Source organism: Loxodonta africana, chromosome 7 (genome assembly GCF_030014295.1).
Source record: "Loxodonta africana isolate mLoxAfr1 chromosome 7, mLoxAfr1.hap2, whole genome shotgun sequence".
In the NCBI taxonomy this organism is placed as follows: Eukaryota; Metazoa; Chordata; class Mammalia; order Proboscidea; family Elephantidae; genus Loxodonta; species Loxodonta africana.
Window position 1 is genome coordinate 71,005,820 of NC_087348.1, and position 24,855 is coordinate 71,030,674.

At 47.3% G+C, this 24,855-nt stretch overlaps 1 protein-coding gene across 10 annotated transcripts in view; it reads right to left on the reverse strand.

The window, feature by feature from the left end:
* The window catches only part of MICAL2 (microtubule associated monooxygenase, calponin and LIM domain containing 2), a 250,105-nt gene that overhangs the window by 75,829 nt on the left and 149,421 nt on the right, over positions 1 to 24,855 (reverse strand). For 8 of the 10 annotated variants that reach the window (XM_023550839.2, XM_010592231.3, XM_023550840.2 and 5 more), the window contains exons 17-20: positions 24,381 to 24,530; positions 6,928 to 7,114; positions 5,346 to 5,434; positions 2,276 to 2,378 (exon numbers count right to left, since the gene is read on the reverse strand). In XM_023550839.2, the coding sequence (XP_023406607.2) occupies positions 2,276 to 2,378; positions 5,346 to 5,434; positions 6,928 to 7,114; positions 24,381 to 24,530 (529 nt within the window). Of the gene's footprint in view, positions 1 to 2,275; positions 2,379 to 5,345; positions 5,435 to 6,927; positions 7,115 to 8,126; positions 8,225 to 13,257; positions 13,264 to 14,795; positions 14,863 to 19,680; positions 19,807 to 20,998; positions 21,101 to 21,339; positions 21,559 to 22,846; positions 22,970 to 24,380; positions 24,531 to 24,855 lie in introns of those variants that run through there. The other 2 variants (XM_064288425.1, XM_064288424.1) reach the window with 2 other exon arrangements.

Consider the following 24,855-nt stretch of genomic DNA (forward strand, 5'->3'; position numbering starts at 1 on the left):
TACCCTTGCATTTTGGTGCTGCCTACCAGGAAGGTTCAAGGTCTCGGAGCATACAAACATCTCAGGGTTCTGACAGGAACACCCCATCCCACCATAGTAATGCAAACCAGTCTCGTCTTGGACATAAATGATATTCTGAGAGATTCTAACTCTGGCTTCATAGAACATTCGACAAGCATCTCAGCCCATCCTGAGCTGACAATAATAACAATAATTATGGTGAGCAGTGTATGTGTTAATATCATGACCTCGAGAGTTTACATTCTATAATCAAACATAAACTGAGGCCGGGGCTCCCCCACCACGCTGGACATGAAAATCTGGGCAAAAACATAATGCAAGCATCAGACGGAGAATGGTTCCAACGAGGCCAGAGGCACCAGTTTCCACCATCCTGGCCACAGTCAGCCCGTTTTTCCCAAGGACTTCAGCACAGTGTAGAAATGCCCCCTCTTTCTTCCCACCCTGCAGAAACTCACCCTCTGAAAGCTCTCAGGAGCTGTGCCTCCAAACACACACCAGGCTCCACACACCAGACTCTGTTCTCACTGATGCCTGAGGAAACCTCTAGTGATAACGACCATATGGAGCTACCGCGGGCCCAGCAACTCTGGATATACTGAAGGCTGTAGAGGTCTTTCTTATCGGCCTTTCTATTATTCAACCAGACCCTGCCACTGCACACATCCAGGCAGAGTGGGGAGAGCTGAGAACCCTCCCAGATACAGTGGAGAATGCTGGTAGGCCCAATGCCTGATTTTGCCCTTAATATGGCATATTTCCTTTGAATCAGTCAATAAACAACTTCAACTCCCAGCCTCCCCTGTAAGTTAAGACATGGTGAGGCTGCTCACTGGAGGACAGACACATGCCTGTTGTAGGGCAAGGTGAAATGGTTTCTGTTTTGAACCAATATTCATGGCAGTCAAGCCGCCCAGCAGTCAGGATGTTTGTGGCGATGTTCACTGGGCAGGCCACTCTTCCCTGAAGTGCTAACAAACACCCTCAGTCGCAAAGGAGGTGGTGGGAGAGGGCAGATCCTTCTGCTCAGTCAGGCCATTGTGGACCCTGAGTGGCCTTGGCTGAGCCTGCAGCCAGGGCTGGGGACCTGACACAGAGCCCAGGGGCTAAAACGCCACCAGCTGACCTAGCTCCTCTTCAGCATTGCATCAGTTTGACGGGGCTCCCAGTCATCAAATGCCCATGGGCTTTCACTGCAATGCTCATTAGTGGGAAGGGAAAATGTATGTTTGTGGCAATCTGGTTCAAACCCTGTGGTTCTATGCCATTTGGCTGTGACTTGGTATTAAAAAACAATCCTTTAAGCTATTATTTTACATCAAAACAAGGGAGCAAACAATCCTCTTCCTTTTGGGAGGACAGATGACAGCACATGCTTTTTAGGTTCAATTCTTCTCTGCCTGTCTACGCTCTTCTAATATAATAAAGCTTTTGTGTTGCAAAATTTGCCACCTGTTGACAAGTGATATCCAGGTTCATACATTTAAAGGCACTTGTCAGAGATGGCGCATTCACTTTTTTTTTTTTTTTTTTAAATAAAACCCCAAAGCATTAACTTGGTACTCGTGACTATCACAACTCACAGCCATGTCGAAGGGGTATGTAACACCAGTTATAAATTTCATACCCGTGTTTAGAAATATTAACATAGGAAACAAATGTTCTCTCTTGGCTTATTAAAAGTTAAAAATTGAAATGTAAACCCAGAAATATGGCTCGGTTTGGTATAAAAAAGTACAAAGCTGTAGAAAACATCCTTCATGTCGGCCCTGGTCCTAGCCTCAGGAACAGATGCTGGCCCTGACAAGGCTATGCGGAAGTGACAATGTGAATCTCTTTGGCTTTGAGCTAACTGGCTACGAAATGCTAGGTTTCCATGCCAGAGCTTTGGAAAACTACCGACGCATTGTCATCTCCACCCTGGAAATGTTAAGGCACTCTGGGGCACACCCGGCGCTTCAGTAGAACTTGACTGGGAAGCACCTGAGCAGGCAGTTTCGGATGCTCTCGAGGGAAGCCTCAGCCTCCTGGTACATGGTGCCCAGGACCTCAGAGAATGCCCAGAGGAGTGGCAGCCCAAGGCTCAGGAGCTCGTATGTGTAGCAGTAGTTGTAAGCATTGTCCCTGATATGGAGGCCAGCGTGGCGCAGGAGCCCCTGCATCCAGCTAAGGAGGCTTGAGGGAATGTCAAGCAGATCCCTGGGCACCCTGAGAAGCTGGCTTAGCACATTCCTAAAGAAGGAAGTGGTGATACCTGGGGGGCTGCCTTCGGGGGTGCCAATGGCTACGGCTGCGCAAGAACTTTCAGTGGGAGTATCTCGATGAGTGGCTTCCGGCTCTTTCCACGTCTCCTCCTCCTGAGAATGAGATCAAAATGAAGGCATTTAGTCCCTGACTGACACAGAAGGCTCCTTCAACAAAGCTGAAAAGAGGGCCAATACAAATTGAACTTCGTAGACTCTGCGTTTTGCAGCCAGCCCCCCACCCCCCAAATAATCTCAGCCTGTCATTCACTGCTGAAGGGAGTACTGAATAAGGTCACAACTTCCGTGGTGAGTAAATTGACCACAGGGCTCACGAGCCTTCAAAACATGCATGCCTGATGACCTGGCAATCCTACCTCTAGTGATATATCCTGAGTAAGTTATTTGAAAGATAGATAAAGATATAAGATGCTTACTGCAAGAAATAGTTGTAAGCTAAAAATATTAAACAACATAAAGGTCTAATAACACAGGAGTAGTTAAATAAAATATCATCCATAAAATAGAATCTTTTACAGGCATTAAAAATTATGCTCTAATAGAATTTTTAATGTCATTGGAAGCTTCTCTTGATAGACTGTTAGTGGAAAAAAATAAGATACAAGACTGTAGATATCAGAGGATTCAAACTAGGTTGAATATATATTCTTACAGGAAAAAGTCTGGAAGGAAATGCTACAAAATGTTAATTACGGATTTCTCAGGATAGAGTGATTATAGGTGATTCAACCTTCCTTCTTTATTACATATTTTCATTTGTTTTCCCATTTTTCTACACTGAGTCTATATTACTGTATAATCAAAAAAATGTTTTAAGTTATGGGTTCTTGCAGATGGTGGATGGTCAATCAAGCAGCAGAGAAGGGTATCTGCTAAGAGGTGCCAGAGGGGGGTGCTATCACAATTCATCTATAAATTCAGTGGGCTGGTCACTTTGCTGACACTCTGAAGCCTGCAGAAAGGACTTGGAACCCCATAATAGGTATCCCTGTGGTCAGGTGGGTCCTAGCCACAGACATGCCACATGGCTTTCATGTGGCTGAAGATATCTTTCTATCCCTGGCGCATGGGAAAGCTCTTCTCAGCTTCTCATGAGAAACCTGCACAACCACTCACCTGGGAGCTGGCCTCTGAAATGGGACAAACACCAGAGGTCAGCTGAACAGACTAAGGTAGAGGGACCATCCACACCAGGAAGCAGAGACTCTCTTCTTTATCTGAGTCTCAGCCCCTCCAGGGCCAAAAAATTGGCCTATTTTTTTTTAATTGTGTTTTAGCTGAAAGTTTACATAGTGCAAATTAGTTTCTCATTCAAAAATTTATACACAAATTGTTTCGTGCTATTTTTTAGTTATTGGTTGCAATCACTGCAATGTGTCAGCACTCTCCCTTTTTCCCCCTCACACGCTAGGTTCCCTGGGTCCATTTGTCCAGTTTTCCTGTCCCTTCCTGCCTTCTGTCTTTGCTTTTGCACATGTGTTGCCCATTTGGTCTCCTATACTTGATTGAACTAAGAAGCACATTCCTCACATGTGTTATTGTTTGTTTTATATACCTGTCTAATCTTTGGCTGAAAGGTGAACTTTGGGAGTGGCTTCGCTTCTGAGTTAGCAGGGTGTCCCGGGGCCATAGTTTCAGGAATCCCTCCAATGTCTATCAGAACAGTAAGTCTGGTCTTTTTTTGTGAATTTGAATTTTGTTCTACATTTTTCTCTCACTCTGTCCAGAACCCTCTATTGTGATCCCCGTCAGAGCAGTTGGTAGTGGTACCCGGGCACCATCTACTTCTTCTGGGCTCAGTCTGGTGGAGGCTGTGGTTTACGTGGTCCATTAGTTCTTTGGACCGATATTTTCCTTGCGTCTTTGATTTTCTTCATTCTCCTTTGCTCTGAACGTGATGGGGCCAATAGATGTATTTTTGATGGCTGCTCACAAGCTTTTAAGACTCTAGGTGCTGTTCACCAAAGTAGGATGCAGAACATTTTTTTTTTTAATGAACTATGTTATGCCAGTTGATCTAAATGTCCCCCAAGATCATGGTCCTCAGCCCTCAGCCCTCAGCCCTCAGCTGTCAGCGCTCAGCCCCAGTAACTTGGTCCCTCAAAGAATTTGGATGTGTCTGGGAAGCTTCTATGGCTTTGCCTTGGTCAAGTTGTGCTCACTTTTCCTATATTGTGTGTTGTCTTTCCTTTCACCAAAGTTAACACTTTTCTGCTAATCGAGTTAGTGATTTTCCCTCCCCAACCCCTCCTTCTCTTGTAACCACAAAAGATTGTTTTTTGATGATTTTTTTACCGTGTAAACCTTTTCTTGAGTTTTTGATAATAGTGATCTCATACAATATTTGTCCTTTTGTGACTGACTTATTTCACTCAGTATAATGCCCTCCAGATTTATCCATGTATTGAGATATTTTGCGGATATGTCATGATTTGTCTATCCATTCATCTGCTAATGGGCACTTAAGTTGTTTCCACCTTTTTGCTAATGTGAACAATGCTGCAGAGAACATGGGTGTGCACATGTCTATTCATGTGACGGCCCTTATTTTTCTAGGATATATTCCTAGCAGTGGGATTGCTGGATTGTATGGTGTTTCTATTTCTGGCTTTCTAAGGAGGTGCCATACCATTTTCCATAATGGTTATACCATTTGACATTCCCACCAGTAGTGCATGAGAGTTCCAATCTCCCTGTAACTTTTCCAATATTTGTTATTTTCTGTTTTTTACTAGTGCCAGTAATATCAGGGTGAGATGGCATCTCAATGTAGTTTTGATTTGCATTTCTTTAATGGCTAGTGACTGTGAGCATTTCCTCATGTGTCTGTTAGCCACCTGAAATGTCTTCTTTGGTGAAATGTTTGTCCATATCCTTTGCCTGTTTTTAATCAGATTATTTGTCTTTTTGTTATTGAGGTGTTGAGCTATTCTACAGATATTAGAGATTAGACCCTTGTTGGATATGTCGTAGCCAAACAATTTAGTCCTAATTTTTTGAGGGACTCTTGAGAACCTTTTCCACTTCCCTGAATCTCCAGCACTTTAACACAGAACTTACCTCTCTTTGCTGCTTCAACTCTGCCCGTCTCTTCCGTTGTTTATTATTGGTTTTACAGTGAATGAAATGAGGTTTGCAGTAAAATTTGCCTGTAAAAACAGAAAGACACACATACACAAAAGATTGTTCTCCTGTAAACCAGAGGTGCAGCAGACTTAAGCCAGGTGGCCACCACTGTCTGGATCAGAAAAGGCCAATAATGAAAATAAGCTCAGGACAGTTTCAACCTTGGGAGATGGTTTCTGTCACCTGCCTTAAAGAAGTGGCACTGAGACGCAGCAGTAGGACAAGGGGGACTCCTGGGATGGGGTGAAATCCTCAGATAATCCCCAAACAAAAGTGAGGTCATGCTTCGTCATGAGACCAGTGCCAGGCAGCCAAATGGACAGCCCTGAGCAGCAACACCATACCTTTCTGGGATCCCTGAGGCTTGGAAAAGCTGAGAACAAATGGCAGCAGCGATGGGGAGAAAAGGCCTAGGGGGGGCACACACTGGGAACCTGGCTACTTTCCAGACCACTGGGTACCCTCCAGAAAAGCCTTCCTTACTCGTGGTTATAATATCAACAATAGTGACAGTAATAATGATAATAATAGCAACAACTTATGTAGGACCTACTATATACCAGATACTAGTCTAAATGCTTCACATGCATTAACTCATCAATCCTCACGACAACCTTGTACACTAAATCGTACTATGGTCCTCATTTTACAGATGGGGAAACTTACGGACCAAGAGGTTAAGTAACTTACTCAAAGTTCCATGGCTAGTAAGTGGTACAGTCTGCATTTGGACCCAGGCAGTTCAGTTTGAAGCTATGTGATTGTAACCATCAGGTTGCACTGTTCATCATTATGAAAGTGCAAATATCAAGTCCTGAAACTTAGAAAACCATAATTCATTCCAATGAGCGCGCTTCTTTCATCAATGATCTGCAATAGGCCACCTATCAGAAGGGAGTTACTATTATGGTTATTTTTAATACTACATACTTTGTAAATAATAAAAATAATAATATGCCACCTTTGTTATACTCTTATTATATGCTGGAAGCCCTGGTGGCATAGCGATTAAGAGCTAAGGCTGCTAACCAAAAGGTTGGCAGGTTGAATCTACCAGGCGCTCCTTGGAAACTCAATGGGGGCAGTTCTACTCCATCCTATAGAGTCCGCTATGAGTTGGAATCGACTCAATAGCAACGGGTTTTATTACACGCTTGCTGAGGTGCTGAGCCCATTAGGTAGGTTATCAGGTTTGGTTTTCTTAGCCACACAGGGGCAATGAGAGTTGGTGAGGCTACATGAGAAAATGTACATAAAGCACTCAGCACATAGTAGGTGCTTACCAGTGCCTGGTCTGCCACAGGTACTGACAGCTTCTGCCTCCCCTCAGGACCCCTGCCTACACCGGTGGCCCCTCTCTCTAGCAGGAGCTCCTAATTTCCCTGAGCAGCTCCTGACATCATACTCCCTGGAATACACTGGGCGTTCCAGGGCCTACAGAGGAACAGGAACCCAGGCCAAGGTCGTGTGAGAGGCCGAGGCCAGAGGTGAATACTACTCTGGTCCCTGGGATTACCTTCATCACAGTCGAAGGCGTAGGCGGCCAGACGCAAAGTGGTGGCACAGATGCTGCAGCGGAAACACTCGCGGTGGAAAAAGTGGCCCTCTGCGCTCAGTCGCTCCATCACATACACACGCTTCTTACAGAAGTAACAGGTGTCGCTGCCACCCAGGTTCAGGGGGCACACCTTTCGCATACTATCCTGATGGGTGTGGGGAGAGGAGAGCAATGTGTTAGGGCTTATACCCTCATCTTCAAATTCTTGGCCTAGGCTTTTAGAAATTCCATACTGAATCATAGGGACCTTATGGATCTTCAGTTTGCTGCAGCAGAGAGTAAGGCCTGGGAGAACATGCTCCCAACACAGATGCATCCCTGCAGGAGCTGCTGTTAAACTGACTTCCAGACAGACCGGCTGGCAGCAAGGCAGGCCAGAGAGGGCTATAGCTTTGGGTGGAGAGTGATGCCTCCTGGTCTAACGCAGTGGAACATCAATTCCAAACATGTCTGCCTAGGGACTGTCTCTCCAGGAACGGCTCCCACTGGTTAAGTGTTGCCTGGGTCCAGAGTGAGGCCCTGCTGAGAGTGTCTAACACATTCTTGCCCTCCTGCAGTGACAGGCCAGGCAAGGAGAGCTACTGGCAGCAAAATCGTCCACAAGAGCTGCAAAAACAGAAAAGGTTGTGTCCTACAGCCCACCAGTACTGTCAGTCTGCCAGCCAAATTCCCAAATTCAACTGAGGGAGGGGGCAGGCTGGGGCAGGGGTTCAGGTGGCTGATTATAGGGCAAGGTGCCTAAAGTAAACCAAAAGAATTGCCAACCCAAGTCTCTGGTAATGGCAGCAAGCAGCTTAAGTTGGAGAAAAGAATTCAAAGAAAAGAGGTATTTTTTTCATTATTTAATTCTCACTCATGAAGGCAAAGAATGTCTGATGGCCTTACCCAGACCTCTGTGGTGAGCCATTCTCCAGAGCCCTGGGCTTCAGAGAAGATACTCTGCCTTGTGCAAAGGCCCACACGGATCTAACCCCAAATACCTAAATGAGATTCGTCTTAAGGAAACCCAGCCTCTGAATAACTTCTGTTCTCCCATCCTCGGGTCCCTCTGCCCTGCTTGTCCCATGAGAAAGAAGGGAAGCCTCTGAGGCTGGGCATCCTCTCTGGGAGGCCAGAGGCGGTGTCTGTGGGTGAAGCCGAAGGGTGCACGTCCTTACCAGGTCTGGAGAGATGGCCTGGGTCTTAGGTCTGTGATCATTCATATACAGATTGACCAGGACTTCAGCTGCAGCCCCTATTCCACTGGACACTTTCCCTACCGTCAGCTAACCAAGAGCGGAGGCAGAGAGACAGAAACAAAGGTAGAGGCCAGTTAGCACAGAGAAGAGGAAAACACAGACATGGTGGGTGTGGAAGAGGGCTCCACACTCAAATGCAAGGAGCACCTAAAGTCCCAGGAGAGGCTGCAGCAGCCAAGGGCAGGTGATGGGCATGCGTGAGTTGGAGAAAAGGAAGGAATGGAACCCTGTGGCCTGGGTGAGCCAGGTCACTCCCAGAGCTACTCCATTGGGAGTATGAGGCCTTCAGGAGTACATTGAGACTCTCATTTTACAGTGGGCTAAACAAATCCCAGAGAGAGAAAGGGGTCTACTCAAGGTGACTCAACAAATAAATACAAGATTCAGGACTATACGCAGGTCTCCTAAGCCCCAGCCTGCATATGGCTCCTCTCATCAGGGGCTGGGGTGGCTTGTGCTGCTCAGGCCAGTAAACAGAAAAACAGCCTCTGCTGCAAACTATGCAGTCACGGTCTTCTAAAAACCTGAGAGGAGAGAAAGGAGAACTCAAGCAACGGAGAGAAAGAGTAAGAAACCAAGAGCTCACAGACGGGAGGATAAATTAGCAGCCGGCCTCCAGCAGAGGAAGTCACTGGGTTGTGCAAATGATTAACGCAATGGGTTGCAAACCAAGAGGTTGGAGGTTCAAGTCCACCTAGAGGCGTCTCCGAAGAAAGGCCTGGCGTATTATTTCTGAAAAATCAGCCATTGAAAACCCTATGGAGCACAGTTCTACTCTAACACACATGGGGTCACCATGACTTGGAATCCACTCGATGGCAACTGGTTCCTTCAGAGACCCGTCTTCTTTAGAGGATCTGGGGGAGGGTTTGAACCCAGCTTTACCACATACTAGCTCTGCGACCTGGCCCAAAGCCTCTGACTTCCCAGCTCTGGTTCCTCACAGATTTGCGGTAAGGCCAGGGTAAGGAAACGTGTGCACTTGCCTGGTATTTAGCAGGGGCTGGGTCAAGATGGAGTTGACTCTCTTCTCCCTTTCCCCACCCAATTCGACATGCCCCACCTGCTCTGCAGCTCCTGTGTCTTTGGGGAGTGATGTCTACATCTACTCTGAGTCCCTCTAGTCCAGGGCCACAGGCCTGTCACCTTGCAAACAAAAGCAGTGCCCAGAATGGGAGCAAGTGGCCAGCCCACGCTGGGCTGGTGAAGGGAGAAGGGGGGAGCTCTGCAGAGGTGCCCAGAGATGGTGCAAGGTTGGGTCGGCTCACGGTGAGGCAGGCAGCCGTCTCACATGGGCCCAGGGAGCACCATCTAGTGGATGGTAGCAGCCTGTGCTCCCGAGGGCATGGTGATGCCCACCTTCAAATACCTGGATCCCTACCTATCTGTCAAGTGGCTGGTGAAGCCTAAATACAGCATGGCCAATCCTACCTACACCCCTCAGAGCAAACTCCAGCTTACTCTTCTTTTCCCCACAAGCTCTGAAAGCCCACCCAGGCAATGCTGCAGTCTCTTCATAGGGGAGGCAAACATGTACTGTATGAGATTCTGTAAACCCTACTCCTGATCCAGGACCCCTGCTCCGTCTTCCCACCTTCCAAATCCAGCTTCTGGGAGATGTGGCCAGAGAAAGAAGTAATTTAGGCCAAAGGGCCTCTGGGCAAAGGTTGAGAGTGATCATGACAATAAATAACAGTAACTTATTTGTGGACAAAGGAGTCCTGATGGTGCAGTGGTTAAAGCACTTAGCTGCTAAGCGAAAGGTCGGTGATTTGAACCTACCAGCCGCTCCTTGGGAGAAAGATGTGGCAGTGTGCTTGCATAAAGATTACAGCCTTGACAACCCTATGGGGCAGTTCTACTCTGTCCTATAGGGTTTATGAGTTGGAATCGACTCAACAGCTCTGGATTTGGTTTTGGGGTTTGGTTATGTGGACGAAATAACACCCTCAATCTAAACCCAAGACTATTTTTGGGAGGTCACATCAAGGCCACATCAAAGCTGATAAGAGAAAGCCTCAAATATGCAGCAGCAAGCTTAGGGGACAGCAAGGCCGCAGCTCCCATCCTCAGGAACCCAGGCCAACTTGTCAGATTCCTGCAAAGCACAGGCACTAAAGAGGGAGGAGCGGGAAAAGGGACGCCAAGTGAGCTGGAGAGAATAACAAGACCCAGAAGACATCACTCCGTGTCTCCCTAAGGAAACCTCAACACGAAAAACAATTTGGGATCAGTCACTCCTGATCATGCGTGTGGCTCCTGGGGATCAAAGGAAATGTGGCTGCAGGCTGCTGGAGAGGGTCTGCTCCGCACATGCAGACAGATGGGGACCTCATCAGACTTCCCAAAGCCTGCCACTTCCCAGTAGCAGCTGGCCAGGCACTCCCTCCCACCCTGCCTCCAAGCTAGCCCAGCCTGGGAAAGGCTAGGATTCCGCCTCCAAGCACAGGCTCTGCCATTATCCAGATCACTATGAGTCGCTATGAGTCAGAATTGACTCGACAGCACACAACGACAATGGAAATGCCAAGAAACTTGGCTCCAGTCTCCAAGAAAGTTTCAGGTGCATTGGCTCCAGACAATATGCTATTGTTTGCCTGATGTTCTACCCTCTAGTGAGGTCCCCAACACTGGCCCCTCAGACATGGCCTGGGGAATGCAAAGTCCTTCCTATGTTTATTTGAAAATAAAAAATAGAGGGAAGGAAGATGAGCCCAGGTTTACCCTCAGTAATGCCAGCAGGCAGCTCCCTGCCCACCCTGCCCCTTGGGTGCTGTCTCTTTTGGCCCAGGTGTGAACTGCCCCCACAGTGCTCTCCCAGAAAGACATGGTGGTGCCATGATACTCACAAGCAATCATTGCGTTCCCTGAGTTAGCAGAGATTGAGACTGTATTCTCTGGGGCTTTAAAACTTGTCCCTAATGAGACCTTATTAACCATTTAGCTAATAAGCGCTTTGTGCCACCAAGCTTCTGAGCAGTCCTGACTTAGATAGCAATCACTGAAGCATGCAGAGGGCTGTGAGGTTGCTGGGGATGGCGCCAAAACATGTCTGCACAGTTGCAGCCTCCTCGGTTGTTCTACTAGCACAGGGCATGATCCAGGCCACCTGGCTGGGGGAGCCAGGATGAAGACTATACTTAGTCTTCCCTTTCATTATGGGCCAAAGGGCTCCTGTCTCCCATTGCAACCTCATTCCCATTCTGAGACAATGACTTCATTAAGAAAAATGAAATTAATGCACCATTAAGAAAATCAGCATTGGGTCTCCCACACGCCCTTCCCAACTTGATGGAAACCACCCCAGAATCACCATTGGACAATACCAGAAAGTAGACTGGGACTTCTTTGAGAGGTCACAAGAAAACCAGGTAATGGAGAACTTGTCTCAAGGGATAATGGGGTCTTTGAAGCCCACCCCAAAGATCAGTGTGAAGGCCTATGTTGCCCTGGGGATCAGGGGATATCTCCTCTCTATTTCCTGACAGCAGGACCACCTCACTGGCTCCGCAGGAGTAAGGACGCGACCAGCGGGACTTCTGTGAGCTCTGGGCTCCTCAAACTGTCTGTGGTGAATGACCAGGTTTTTTTTTTTTTTTAATTATTTTTTTACTGTGGTAAAATACGTTGAACATAAAATTTGCCATTTTAACCATTTTTAAATGTACGGTTCAGTGGCATTAATTATATTCACAATGTTGTGCAACGATCATCACTACCTATTTCCAAAACTTTTTAATCAACCCAAACGGAACCTCTGTATCCATTAAGTAATAACTCCCTACTCCCTCTCATCCCCAGCTAATTTTCTAACCCACTAATCTATTTTTGGTCTATGCATTTGCCTATTTTAGATAGTTCATATAAACAGAATCATATAATATTTGTCCCATCGTGTCTGGCTTATTTCATTTAGCATGAGGTTTTCAAGGTTCATCTGTGTGGTAGAATATTTCAGAATTTCATTTATCTTTACGGCTGAATAATATACCACTGAATAGATATACCACCTTTTGATTATTCATTCATTTGTTAAGAAGCCCTGGTGGTGCAGTGGTTAAAGCAATCACCTGCTAACCAAAAGGTCAGCTGTTTGAAACCAGTAGCGGCTCCACAGGCAAAGAGGTGGCAGACGGCTTCTGTAGAGATTTACAGCCTTGGGAACCCTATGGGGGCGCGATAAGCCAGGATTGACTCGATGGCAGTGGGTTTGGTTTTTTGGGTTTCATCTGTTGACGGACATTTGAGTTGCTTCTACCTTTAGGGTTATTGTAAATAACGCTGCAATGAACATAGGTGTAAAAGTATTTGAACTCCTGATTTCAACTCTTTGGGTATATACCTAGGAGTGGGATTGGGAGGTCACATGGTAATCCTGTGTTTAACTTTTTGAGTAACTGCCAAATGAAAGACCAGGTTTTATGTTCTCTTTCAAAATCTCTAACCCATATGGCTTGATACTTCTGGATACAACAAAAGTGAATTGCTAGAAATATGATCGCACACTTGGATGTGTGGCAGTATCAGATTGACACTGAAGGTTTCTATTGCTTACTCTCAGTTTCTGTATTCATTGTGTCACAGACTAGTACCTGGCCACGGATGGTGCTTTGAGTAGCATCACTCTAGCCAACTGGGGAATTACCATGTTCTCAGGATCCTGAGAAAGATAGAAATGTTCAACTTGTAGAGAAATCTCCCAAGACAGAGTTCCAGAGAACTCATCCTGGTGTTAGTTAACCTCAGAGCAAGAGCCAAAGGTTCTCAGTGAAGACAGAGCCTTCACATAAGTGAATGACAAGCCACATGCATTCCTGGGGAGAACTTAGATTTGACCGGGAACAATTTGTACAAAATGAAGTTGGGCAAAATGATCACTGGGCCAAAAATAATCATGTTCCAGTGACTAGCTTTTAAAAAAAAAAAGAATTGGTAATTATGGAGTCCCATGGGACTGCTTTTGAAATCTTTTATGTATCTTTTGGAGTCCTGGTGGCAAAGCGGTTAAGAGCTACAGCTGCTAACCAAAAGGTTGGCAGTTCAAATTCACCAACCGCTCAATGGAAACCCTATGGGGCAGTCCTATTCTGTCCTATAGGGTTGCTGTGAGTTGGAATCGACTCAACGGCAACGGGTTTGGTTTGTTTTTTTTGGATGTACCTTTCAATATTTTTGTAACTTTGAAGAATTTGGGCATTTCCCCTTCTCTATCCTTTTTTTCTCTTTTAAATTCTAATTATTTTTCAGCTAATTAATGAGAACAAGTTAGAATGGCTGGACATTTCGTGTGGCCATCATCTCACGTTGTATTTGATTAACCTTGAATATACTAATTCCCTTTTGCGAGTCTCAGTTTTCTCATCTGTAAAATGGAAAGACCAACACCAACCTCACAGTGTTGCAAAAAAAGAGCCATAAAAGAACCTGGACTGTGTCTAACACGGTCCTTGTCACACAAGCAAACAGTTAATGGGTGCGAACCACTACTGTTTGTACAACTTCACATTTCCATGTTTCGGAACATCTTTTTTCCCTCTCTTAAATGGCCCACTTGCCTGGACCTGTGACCTTCACTCTGGGGAACCCTTGGCTGGTTAGCTTCCCTCTCTGCATGAATAAGAACAGTGTGGCCCACCCAGGAAGAGTGCACTGCCTCTTTCACCCTGAGTCAATCTAGATTTAAACATGGTGACATCGCTCTTGTCATAGGAGTGATGCCAGAGGCTGTAGATGACTGGACTTCCACCAGGAGAGTATTCCTGAGGCAACCCTGTCACTCTCAGCTCAAAAGACTTCAAAAGTCCCTGCCTGGGTGTTGGAGCATTTCTGACAGCACGCTAAGCTGGTCCACGCGCCCCCTCCCCCCGCCCAGCTTGTGCTCCCTGATGTCAGGGACCTTGTTGTGTTCACCTCTATATTCCTGGCACAGGGCAGATGCTCTGAATGGAGGAGGAGGCAGGCTCCTGGGCCCATTTGTGTCCAAACAATGGTAACTTCACCCCTTGGGCCTGGAACTCAGCCAAGAATACCAGGTGTCCAGGCTGCACTGCTTCACAGAGCTGGGCCGCCTGTGGCCATCTGGCCTGTGGCCATCTGGCCTGCTGTAAGAATCAGGCCACCCCACACGGGTCAGACAGGGGTGAGGGCAGAGCTTCTAGAGCCTGGGCACTGAGGGCCCACAGGAAGGAGAGGAAGTGCAAGGGAGGTTTTGACAGGTAGGGCGCCAGCCAACCTGAAGACCAGATGATGTCTCCTGGACCTGGTTGGGCAAGGACTTTGCTCATGAAGGAGTCCCTGCATGAGAAGACCTCCAGAGGACAGGGCTGCTGGACTTGTGCTCTCAGCTATATTCTCAGGGCAGGGGAAGGGGAGGGAAAATCATTGAAACCATCTTGTTTTGAGGGGTCCGGAAATTAAACTCTCAGATCTGAGATGCAGGCCTTTACAGTTGTGACTTCCCATTGTGAGCCCGTGTCTGCTGACATGGCACTGTGTGGTGATCATCTTAATTTAACCCTCAGAGCCCTGTGAGGTGGGTCTTATAATCCACCTTCACCACAGGTAGCTGAGGCTCTGGGAGGCCCTAACTCATCTGAGTTTGCACTGTTCTTAAGTGGCTGGGACAGGAATGAAAACCTGAAGGTGGCTTCTTTACCTTTAGAAAGACAGGACCCACCCACTGCCACACAATCAACAGGTATTTTAGGCCAATGAGCTTTTTTTTCTGGAATTCTCCTTCAGTGGGACAGAAGAACATTTATTGGCTATATCAGGAATTTGCGTATGTTGTTTATTGCATTATTCTCAACACCCTCAGGAGGAGCCATTTTCATCTCAATTTTTTAGGTTAGGAAACTAAGACTCTGAGAGGTCCAGTAACTCATCCAAGGGCACCCAGTGATAACTGGGGCTCTGAACTCGTCTGACTCCAACCTTTTATCTTTCTCCCTAATAGGACCCCACCTCCCTGAGACACTCCAGCACTCTGCAATTTAAATATCCCAAACTGGAATGGACACAGAAATCTCCTAAAGGGCCTGTCTAGCTCTATCCCCAGGACAGAGGGGAGGATAATCAGGTGGGTGGCAGTCTTGAGATCTATCCCATAGGCTCTTTGTACCTGAGAAACAAGCAGATTTCCCAGCCAAGACTCCTGCAGTGTTTCCTTCTAATATGCAAATCTCTAGAGTAAACCCTGCAAATCCCGTTTTAAAACAAACAACCTCAAGGATAGAGAAGGCTCCTTTTGGAGTGCACATTGTTCTGATCTGAGAAGACTGAACTACATTTGCCAGCCAAGTGAGGCAGTCACTCTGTTGCTCAGCTGTGCAAACACTCAGCTGTCATCTTGTTCTTGCAAGAGATCACCACCTTTGGCAAATGGCTAGCAGCCATAAATACTATAGGCCAAATCACTGGCAACCTCCCTTCTTGAAGAAAGAAAATAATTAACGGTTAATAGAAGGCTGATACCACTACAGGAGGGCTGGTTTGATGGGATGGATGAGTCAAGTGGGGCAGTTGGGAGCATAAGACTAGATAAGGCTCCCAAAGCCTTGAATGACCAACTGTGGGACCTAAATGTCAGGGCATTAAGACTCCCTGTTACTGCTCAGCTCAAAAGCTCAACAGGACAATTCAGAGGTAAAATGTCAATCTGCCCTTCCCTTAAAGGACAGGCAAGTATAGTCTAAAGGCAGAGCCCCAGCTTCATCTCTTAGAGTTGGTGACTCATGTTGGTGTCCCTGAGAGTAATCGTGTTCCTCATGATAAGTTTGGCCAGGTCTGTTCCCAGGGGGAGGTGTTTACCTCTGGATCCTCAGGATTGGGGTCTAGGGCTCTAGGGTAGGATCAGAGACACATTGCCTGAGCATTCAGTTTTCTTCCTCTGGTCCCCTGTGTTAGGCAAATTTGGGTCACTGGGTAGTAAGAGAAGTCCATAGATCTTTTGGGAAGAAGCACTAAAACCCCAGGCTTTCTCCAAGGGAGAGGTTCCCTGTGTACTACCAAGACTGAATTAAATTGCTACCAAGTCATCACCTACTTTAAGAGCTGCCAGTTCTCTCCTTCCAGGAGGCTGTCATTCTGCCAGATTCGGAATGTGCAAAGCCCAGTGTTGAATCAATAGAGAAGCTCCATGATGGTGGTGGTGGGTGGGGAGGCTTTTTAAGACTATTTGAAATGAGAAACTCATCTCCAATGCCTAAAATTGACTCACAGTCAGATCTGGAGGGGTCTGTGAGCTCAAAGTCCAACTTAGGTGCTTTTTATAAAAGAGGAAACTAAGGCCCAGGAAACTAAATGGCTTGTCCAGTGTCCCAGGGTGACCTCTTCTAATAGCTCCCTGATGGTTCCCAGCCTTACTGGGAAAAGCACATCAGCCTTAATTAATAAGTAGCAGGCTGTTAAAATAGCTCAATTACATCATCATTGGATGGCCAAGGCTGGCTTGGGGGTTAGGACAAGAATAAGCAGGGAGCGATTGTTCTATTACAACCTGGGAGAGACAAGCAACAAAGCTGCAGAGGTGGGGCCAGAGGACCTGGGGTCTGCCATTCCAAACCTGCCCCATTCGAGACCCTCCCTGCCCCTGGGTGTGGGGCTTATGTGGACACAAGCCTCTGGGTTGGCCCAAGTGCACAAATGCTCTTCGTTGTACAGGGAAAGAACAATGGAGTGGGAGTCAGGAACCCTGGGCTCTAGTCTCTGCACAGAGCTTGGTTTCCTTGTCTGTGGCTCTGCTCCAGCTCAACTCTTACTCAGGAAGGCCTACCCTGCCACCCCATTTAAAATCACCACCCTCCCCCTAAGCTCCAGATTCCCACCAACTGTTCTGTTAATTGCCATAACAAGTATTATCTTCTATTAACTTCTAAAATATAAGTTACTATTTATCATATTTATTATTGGTTGTTTGTCTTTTCCTACTAGAATACAAGGAGCTCCTGGGTGGTGCAAATGGTTAACATGCTCAGCTACTAACCAAAAGGTTGGTGAGTTTGTATCTACCCAGAGGTGTCTCTGAAGAAAGGCCTGGCAATATACTTCCAAAAAAATAAGCCAATGAAAACCTTAAGGAGCACAGTTCTACTCTGACACCCATGGGTTGTCATGAGTTAGAGTCAACTCTATGGCAACCGATTGTTTTATTTTTTTACTAGAATGTAGGTTCCACCAGAGCAGGGATTTAACTTTCGTTCATTGATGGATATCCCCAGAGCCTAGAACATTCAATAAATCTTTGTTGAATGAATGAATGTTCACTCACTGGTTTAGTGAGTGACAATGGCTCAATGCTGCTTGAAAAGCCCAGTGGAGAAGTACCCACGGTTTCAGGGCAAGATGCTCACTGACAAGTGTCTTTGCCAAGCCCAGCAGGCTTCACATACCCTGGGCTGGCTGACTATTGCCATTGCCTGTGCCTGAGATTTATAGAGGAAATAACACTTTCCAGAAACCAAGTTAGGAATCTTGGGAAGTTTTTAAAAAGATGGGGCTTTTTTCGCTCCATCTTTGCCCTCAACTCTGAGAGAGAAGTGACCAAGCCAGGTCTTCCTGAAGGTGGGCATGGAAGAAAAGCAGGGGGGACAGGGAGCCTTTACTGCTCCACCCAAAGGGCCCAGCCAGCCAGAGAGGGACTGGGCCAGAGAGAAGCAAGGTGTGGGACCAGTGGACCAGCCCCGGAGCACGAGCTACTGCCTGGCCTGTGGCCAGGTGCCCTCAACTCTTTCATCAATGTCTTTTCACAATTGTCAAGTGTGCCAATGGCCTTTTTCCACAGCAAGAAGTGCCCCTGGGTAAGGCTCCTCTCCCTAGCTGGGCAAACAGACTAGCCTGAAGCCTTGGTGACGGTGATGACAAAAATGCCTGTCTCCATCCCAACAGCTCACTACAGTATGAGGCAGGAACTACTCTCTCCATCATACTGATGAGAAAATGGAGGCCCAGAAAGGTCAGGAGACTTAAGGTCAAATGGCTGGTCAATGGCTGAGCTGGAACAAGGTGCTGGGTATCTCGACCATGGCTATTTTCAGTAGAGGCGAAGACTGGAAGTGTTTGTGTTTCTCCACGTCACTTCCTGTGTCCTTCCAAGGATGCTCTCAGCCACACTGGGGGACCTTGGAAGGGGTAGGGCTGATAAGATTCCTTGCTCCTTCCTTAGGTATTCTACCTGCACATTTCTCCCCACAGAGGTGAGGGTCAGTGGGGATGGGACCCCCAGCTACACAGCAAGAGGCAGCTCCTAATTTTCCACTAATGTAACAGCAGGAAGCGGGTTCATGCATCAGCCTAACGGCATGAAGCAAATCCCGCAGTGACTCACATGTGGTGAGATTTACCATTGCACATCGAGCCTAAGTGGGAACTAGACAAACTGGGCGTGTTCCGAAAATTGTGGTCTGAGCAGGGAAGAGACGCCAAACCTATTTCCATGAACAACAGCTAAAGAAGTCAGTTTCTTATTCACTCTTAGGCTCACCCATTCCAGAGATCAAGCTTCTCCAGAGGCTGTCCCCAGACTGATACTATTCTCGACATATTAGGTAATCGGGAGACAAGTGGAAAAAATAAAAAGTGCCCCAGGATTCTGTGGGGCTGCTCGGTGCTTGACAATTGCTCATGGTACATTTCATTATCTACTTAACCACAGTTAGGGCCCCATCTCCTGTCCCCTTCCAAGCCAACCTCTGCACTGCTACCTGAGTCATCCTTCTAGAACATGGAGTGGATCCTTTGGTGGCTCCCTATAACCCAGAGGATAAAATGAAATTCCTTAGCATGCAGAGTGAGTTCACTTTCACTCTCATTCTCCATACCCTCAAATATTTTTATCCTCAAATTCAATTCATGCAAGCCCTGTCTGCCTTCCTTTGCATATGCCAACCCCCTCTTGCAACCCTCTTCCTTAGGCTTTCTCTAGCAAAATCCTCCAGTACAACCTTCAACTCTTGGCTCCCATATTGCTGCCTCTGTGAATCCTTTTCAGGCTTCTCCTCTGTGTTCCTATAATTTTTCCCTTTATACCTCTAACAAATATCAATGCACAGTGTTGCCTTAGGTTTACCATGTGAAACCGTCATTTTGTTAGGTCAAAATCCATCAAATATCAGCCACTTCATGTAAAAACATTGCTTATATCTACATTAAGGTGCCATTTCCCATCTAAACTGTGAGTAGAGGTGCTGCCCCACCCTCCTTGTTGTTTCTGCAGCTCCTGGCATATGGTGGGAACCCAATTAATGCTTGCCGAATGAATGAGCACTGTTTGGCAAGCTTCTGTATGCTCCCTCTTCAGCTATGTTGCTTGATCTAACGCAAATACAAAACCGCATCCAGGACTGTTGCAAAATATCTTACAGACTTTCGCCCTGCCAAGCCAGGCTCCAGACGTTTGTCTGTGCAGGTTGAGCAGAGCCTGAGAACATCTCAGGACGTGCAGAAAGTTGGGGAGCAAATTAGTTAGAATGACTACCTTTCTGGCTGGAGAAGCAGAGTCAATAGTTGATGGAGAGGAAGTAGCAGCTGGATCAGGAGATGGAAGGCAAGAGGGAGGAGAAGACGGAGGATGAGGATGAGACAGGCCTTTAGAGAGTTTATTCTGTGCAGAACAGAAATAGAAGAAATTACTATTATCCCAGGTGAAATGCACAGTGATACACGCCTTGATGATACAGCCACATGCCCACACCCTCGGCTGGGGTGGGGCAGACGGGGGGAGGAAAGACATCCAGACTCATGGATTGGGACAAAACAGAAGGCTGTCTTTGGACCATGCAGGACTGTCTGGCTCCTGGTTACACTGTATTCTTGTACAACTATCCCAGCTTCTTTGATACACCAAAATAGCTGAGCAGATCCATTCTGGTTCCGCCTATGTCTGCTCCAGACACCAGCGCTGATTACTGAAACCCTCACTCTGGAGCTTGGTATGCAGCAGCAGCTGCAAAGCTTAGGAAAGGAGAATCCGGGCTACTTTGGAGGCAGATAGCCAGAGCAGAAGCAGCCACAGACAACTCGGCAAGCCTCCGGTAGCCACGTGGAACTCCAGCAGTGAACTCAGTGTAAAGCACCCTTCCATGTCAATGAGAACACAGGTCTGGAGGAGACTGAGTGGAAGGGCAGAGGAGATCTGTTCTAGAGACAAGGCCCGCCGCAGGCAAGGGAGCTCCTTACACATGCACATGCGGGGTCTCAGTATAAACTCTTATCTCCTTGAGAGCCCACCCTCTTCTTTTCAGCAAGTTTTCAGTAAGTAACTGGCTTGGAGAGGGTTGTTTTTTCTATTCGAAGGCAAAGCAACTCATTTTAGCTGGATGTTGCCTGTTGGGGAAGCAGAGCCCAGGTTACAGCATGTGGGTGACCATGGCATTCAGTGTCTCCCTGAAGAGGGCCACAGGGAGATTGCTCCAGACATTGTGACCAAAAACATCATGAGCAACTGGTTTGCTTTCACCTTATAGGCACTGTGATTCTGGTAACTGAACAGCCTTTCCTCTTTGCACTGACCCTTAGGAAGCTGAGAGCCTACTTAGAAACTGTTTGGGTTCCAGCAGCATATGTTTCTGTATGGCTGCTTATTCCTTTGACCTGATCTTTTCTGCCTTGGTTTCCCCTTTGTCTTTGTTTTGAATCTTCTCATTGGGTCTTTTTTAGATGCCAGCTCAGATTCTTTAATGGCTTGAGAAACAAATAGCTCCTCAGGGGGTAAATCAAGCTCCTGAGACTTTCATGGTCACCTGGCTGGATGTCCAACATCTGGGCTCCTGGGGGCTCTGAAAGCCCATGTTTACCTGTGGAAAGTCCCCGTGTCCAAACATGGAGGCAAGGTGAGCTGCCTTCTCCTTAATGTTCTTTTGGTGAAATTCGCTGTTGGCCAAGTTCTGAGCCCTCTTCTGTAGTCAAAGTGAGAAAGGAGAAAGAAAAGAGAGCAAGAGACCATGATGGTTAGCTCCAAGAGAGAGGTGAGGGAGGGAAGCGGTCAGGGAGCTTGTTTCACGCACCCCACACAGCAAGATGGGAGACAGGAAATGAACAGTAAGAGGAGGAACCCACCATGGGCAGAGGAGGGAGAGGGAGGAAAGGAAGTCACCCCAGACCCAGACAGAGGAAGGGCAAAGAGAGAATCCTTCACCTGGACAATCTTCTCCTCCACTTCTTGCAGGCGCCGCAGCACCCCGGAGAGGGCCAGCGCTCCCTGGCAGGTAGTAGGCCAGGCAGCAGGACTTTCAGGCCCACCCAGCTGCAGGTCTGACTTGGCCCTGGCTCTCCAAAGTCTGCTTGAGGACTCGCCACCAGCAGACACTTGCTTTAGCTCTCTGCGCACATGCCCAGGCACAGCCACTGATGGGAGCTGGGAAAGAGGGGAAATCAACCTTCCTTCCCTACTACGGCCCTTTCATAGACAACTACAGTGAGGAATCCAGACGAAGACCACAGACAAAGGGCACACCAGGTGCCAACTCAAACGAGATTCCAAACCAGCCTCAGGTGTTAACTTTTGACCACTGGTATCAGAACACCTGCCATCCCTATTAACAATATACATTCTTGGGCCTTGTCCCAGACCCACTGAATCAAAACCTAAAGAATAGTGGTTCTCAATCCCGGATGGACATTGAAACCATCTAGGGCACTTTGTAAAAAATACCCAAGTCTGGACCCAAGCCTCTGAGATACTGATTTCATTGGCCTGGGGTAGGCACCAGACAGTCCCTGAGGGGCACAAACACTTGACTAATAATAAAAAGGTTGGCTTAACTAGTAATGGAAAGTTTGGTGCTTTGAACCCACCCAGAGGGGCCACAGAAGAAAGGCCTGGCAATCTGCTTCTGTAAAGATTACAGCCAAGAAAACACTATGGAGCTCAGTTCTACTCTGTAACACATGGGGTCACCACGAGTTGAAATTGACTTGATGACAATGAGCATAGGCACCAAATATTGGTATTTTTAAAAAAGCTTCCCAGGTGATTCTTATGCACATAGTCATAAGAATTCCTGCACTGTATTTACACTACCACTCAACTTCCACCAGTTGGAGGCAATACAAAATTCCTAATGCTGACCAGACATCTTTGAATACAGAGGTCAGTAATAGTGATGCTGTTCAAATTCCAAACCCAGAAATGCTGGCTGGACAAAATCAGAGTCTATAGCTCCTGGCTGCCTCCCTGCCCATCTACGCGGGTGTCCTCTGGCACCAGGGAGAGGGCTCCATCACATCCCAGCTTTGCCCCTTCAATGGGGTGCAGCCAATTGGCCACCTGAGCCTGTTCCATCATCACTGTCATTTTTTCATCAAAGTTTATAAATCAGCCTATTCAAATAGTCTTCAGATAAAGCTAAGTGTCATAATGGACATCACACAAAATGTCCCACGTGGTATGGTTTGTTTTTCCCCAAGAAAATATAGCACCAAAAACATGGTAGTTGCCCAATCAGTGCCTCTGACTGCCGAGGGATCGATAGCATACGTGGTTATTCTTACCTATCAGAGGGAGGACCTCAAGTTGTGTCGCTTGACCAGAGAATCTATAATCAGCCCTTTTGGGAGTGTGGGGAGAGCCAGTGAGCCCCACCCCTCTGGGACAAAGTCCCCTCTGGCTTCACCAAAACAGCATCCACAGGAAGAAGCCCTACCTGCCTCTTCAGAGGAGGTGATGGGCTGGGTGTGGGGTCCTTCGGCTTGGGGCAGCGAGGGTTAACAGGAGAGGCAGAGGAAGAGCACAGGACGGGCTTACCTATCCCTGAGACACGGCCTTCCTGGGAGGAGAGAGGAGTCCGAGAAAGCAGCCACAGGAAACATGAAGGAAAAGGTGAGTCAGATTGAGAGACACTTGGAGGGAGGAGAGAGAGAGAAGCAGGGAAACAGAGTCTGCAAGTCCAGAGCGGGCACTGGGCTGAGCTCCTGCAAGCTGGGCCCAGCTGGGAAACTTGAGCTCCTGGCTCTCTGTCCATGTGGACACCCAGACCTGGAGTCCTCTCCTCATGGATAATGTGTGAATGTCAGGGAGCCTTGCTTTTGGCTCAGACGCAGGCACAGGGCTGGCACTGCCAGAGCCCATGCTAGCCAGGGTGGCAAGCCAGGAAGTCCTCTTGGAAATGGGGAAGCTTCCTGTCCACTGAGGGCAGGGATGCTGCAGAACTTCTGATGGTATAGAGCCTACATCAATACCTGGGGACTAACTGGGGCTAAACCTCCAGAAGGGGCAATGGAGAAATATCACAGAGAATTACACATCTCAGGGAAATGGCCCCCTTATAATATAATAGCTTGGAATCCTGGGGAGGTCACATAGTTCAAGCAGGGACATGGTCCACAGCAAGATCAAGAAGACATTCACAAACGCCTCTAAACCTCACTCAGCAAGACTCTGCTCCTCCTCCTGAGGAGCCTAATTCTGTCAAATGACTGGGTATCCGCCAAAGAAAAATAGAACCTCTTTTCACAAGCTTTTGTAAATGACATCAGCATTCCAGATGAAATTTTGGGGAGCAAACTGACCACGTGGCACAGACTTCCAAGTCAGAGCCAGCGAGAAATCTGGCTCAGTCTGGAGCCTGACCCATTGCATTCGGCCTCCTTTAAACTAGGCTTACCGCCACCAGACACAGCAGCCCTCTGGACTAACTCAAGGATACAGGGGGAGATGGAGGTGCCTGGGAACACTTGGGAGGTTGTCCAATTCCTGTAGCCCATATGGAACTAGGATGGTGACTTAATTTTCCCTGGTTTGGATGGGTTTTTTCGCTATGGGCTTAGATGGTACTCTCCAGATAGCCAGCATCTGAAAATCTCCCCCAGGCTGTACCATCTGAATGCTGACTGCAAACCAAGTCATAGATGCAAACCAAAACCAAATTAGGGAATGGATTTCTCTTCTAATCTATAGACAGGCGTTGGCAAACTATGGCCCAAGGGCCAAATCTGGTCTGCAGCCTGTTTTTGTAAATAAAGTTTTATTGGAATACAGCCACGCTCAGTTGCTTATGTATTGTTTATGGCTACTCTCATGCTAGAACAGCAGAGCTGATCTAGAAGTAGACTGAGATTAGAAATAGCTGGAGTTTCTCTTTAAGCTGGAGTTCACTGCTAGCCTGAACATTTCTGCTGGCTTCCCAGAAGGTCTAGTCACCAGGAAGGTAGGTCTACTGAGCATCCGACATGACTCACCTGCTTCTGGAGTGAAGGGTTCATAGTGCTCTCCTCAAACTTAGCCAGGAGCTGATTTGCAATGGACTTGACTTTGTTCTGATTACCACCTTCTTTAAAGCTGCCACACTCTTGATTAGAGCCCATGCTTCGGCTGGAGAAGTCTGAAGGCTGCAAATGTCAAAACAATGTATTGTTGTTGGATGGTGGAACACGGATAACAGAGAGGAAGCCTGGGGACTCAGGACACAGGACTACTTTCCTGAAGAAGGACTTCCTTCATGATCTGAGGAAGGGAAGCAGAAGCAGCAGGTGCTCCCCAATAGAGACAATGATCACAAAAGAGAGAGGCATCTTTCTGGGTGGGTACACCCCTGCATGGGAGCCAGACAGGGTTTGGATGCTGACACTTGTACTTCTCTGAAGTTTCCTTATCTGTAAAATTAGAGCAGTAATGCACTTCACAAGGTTATTGAAAAAACTAAAAAGTGATAAT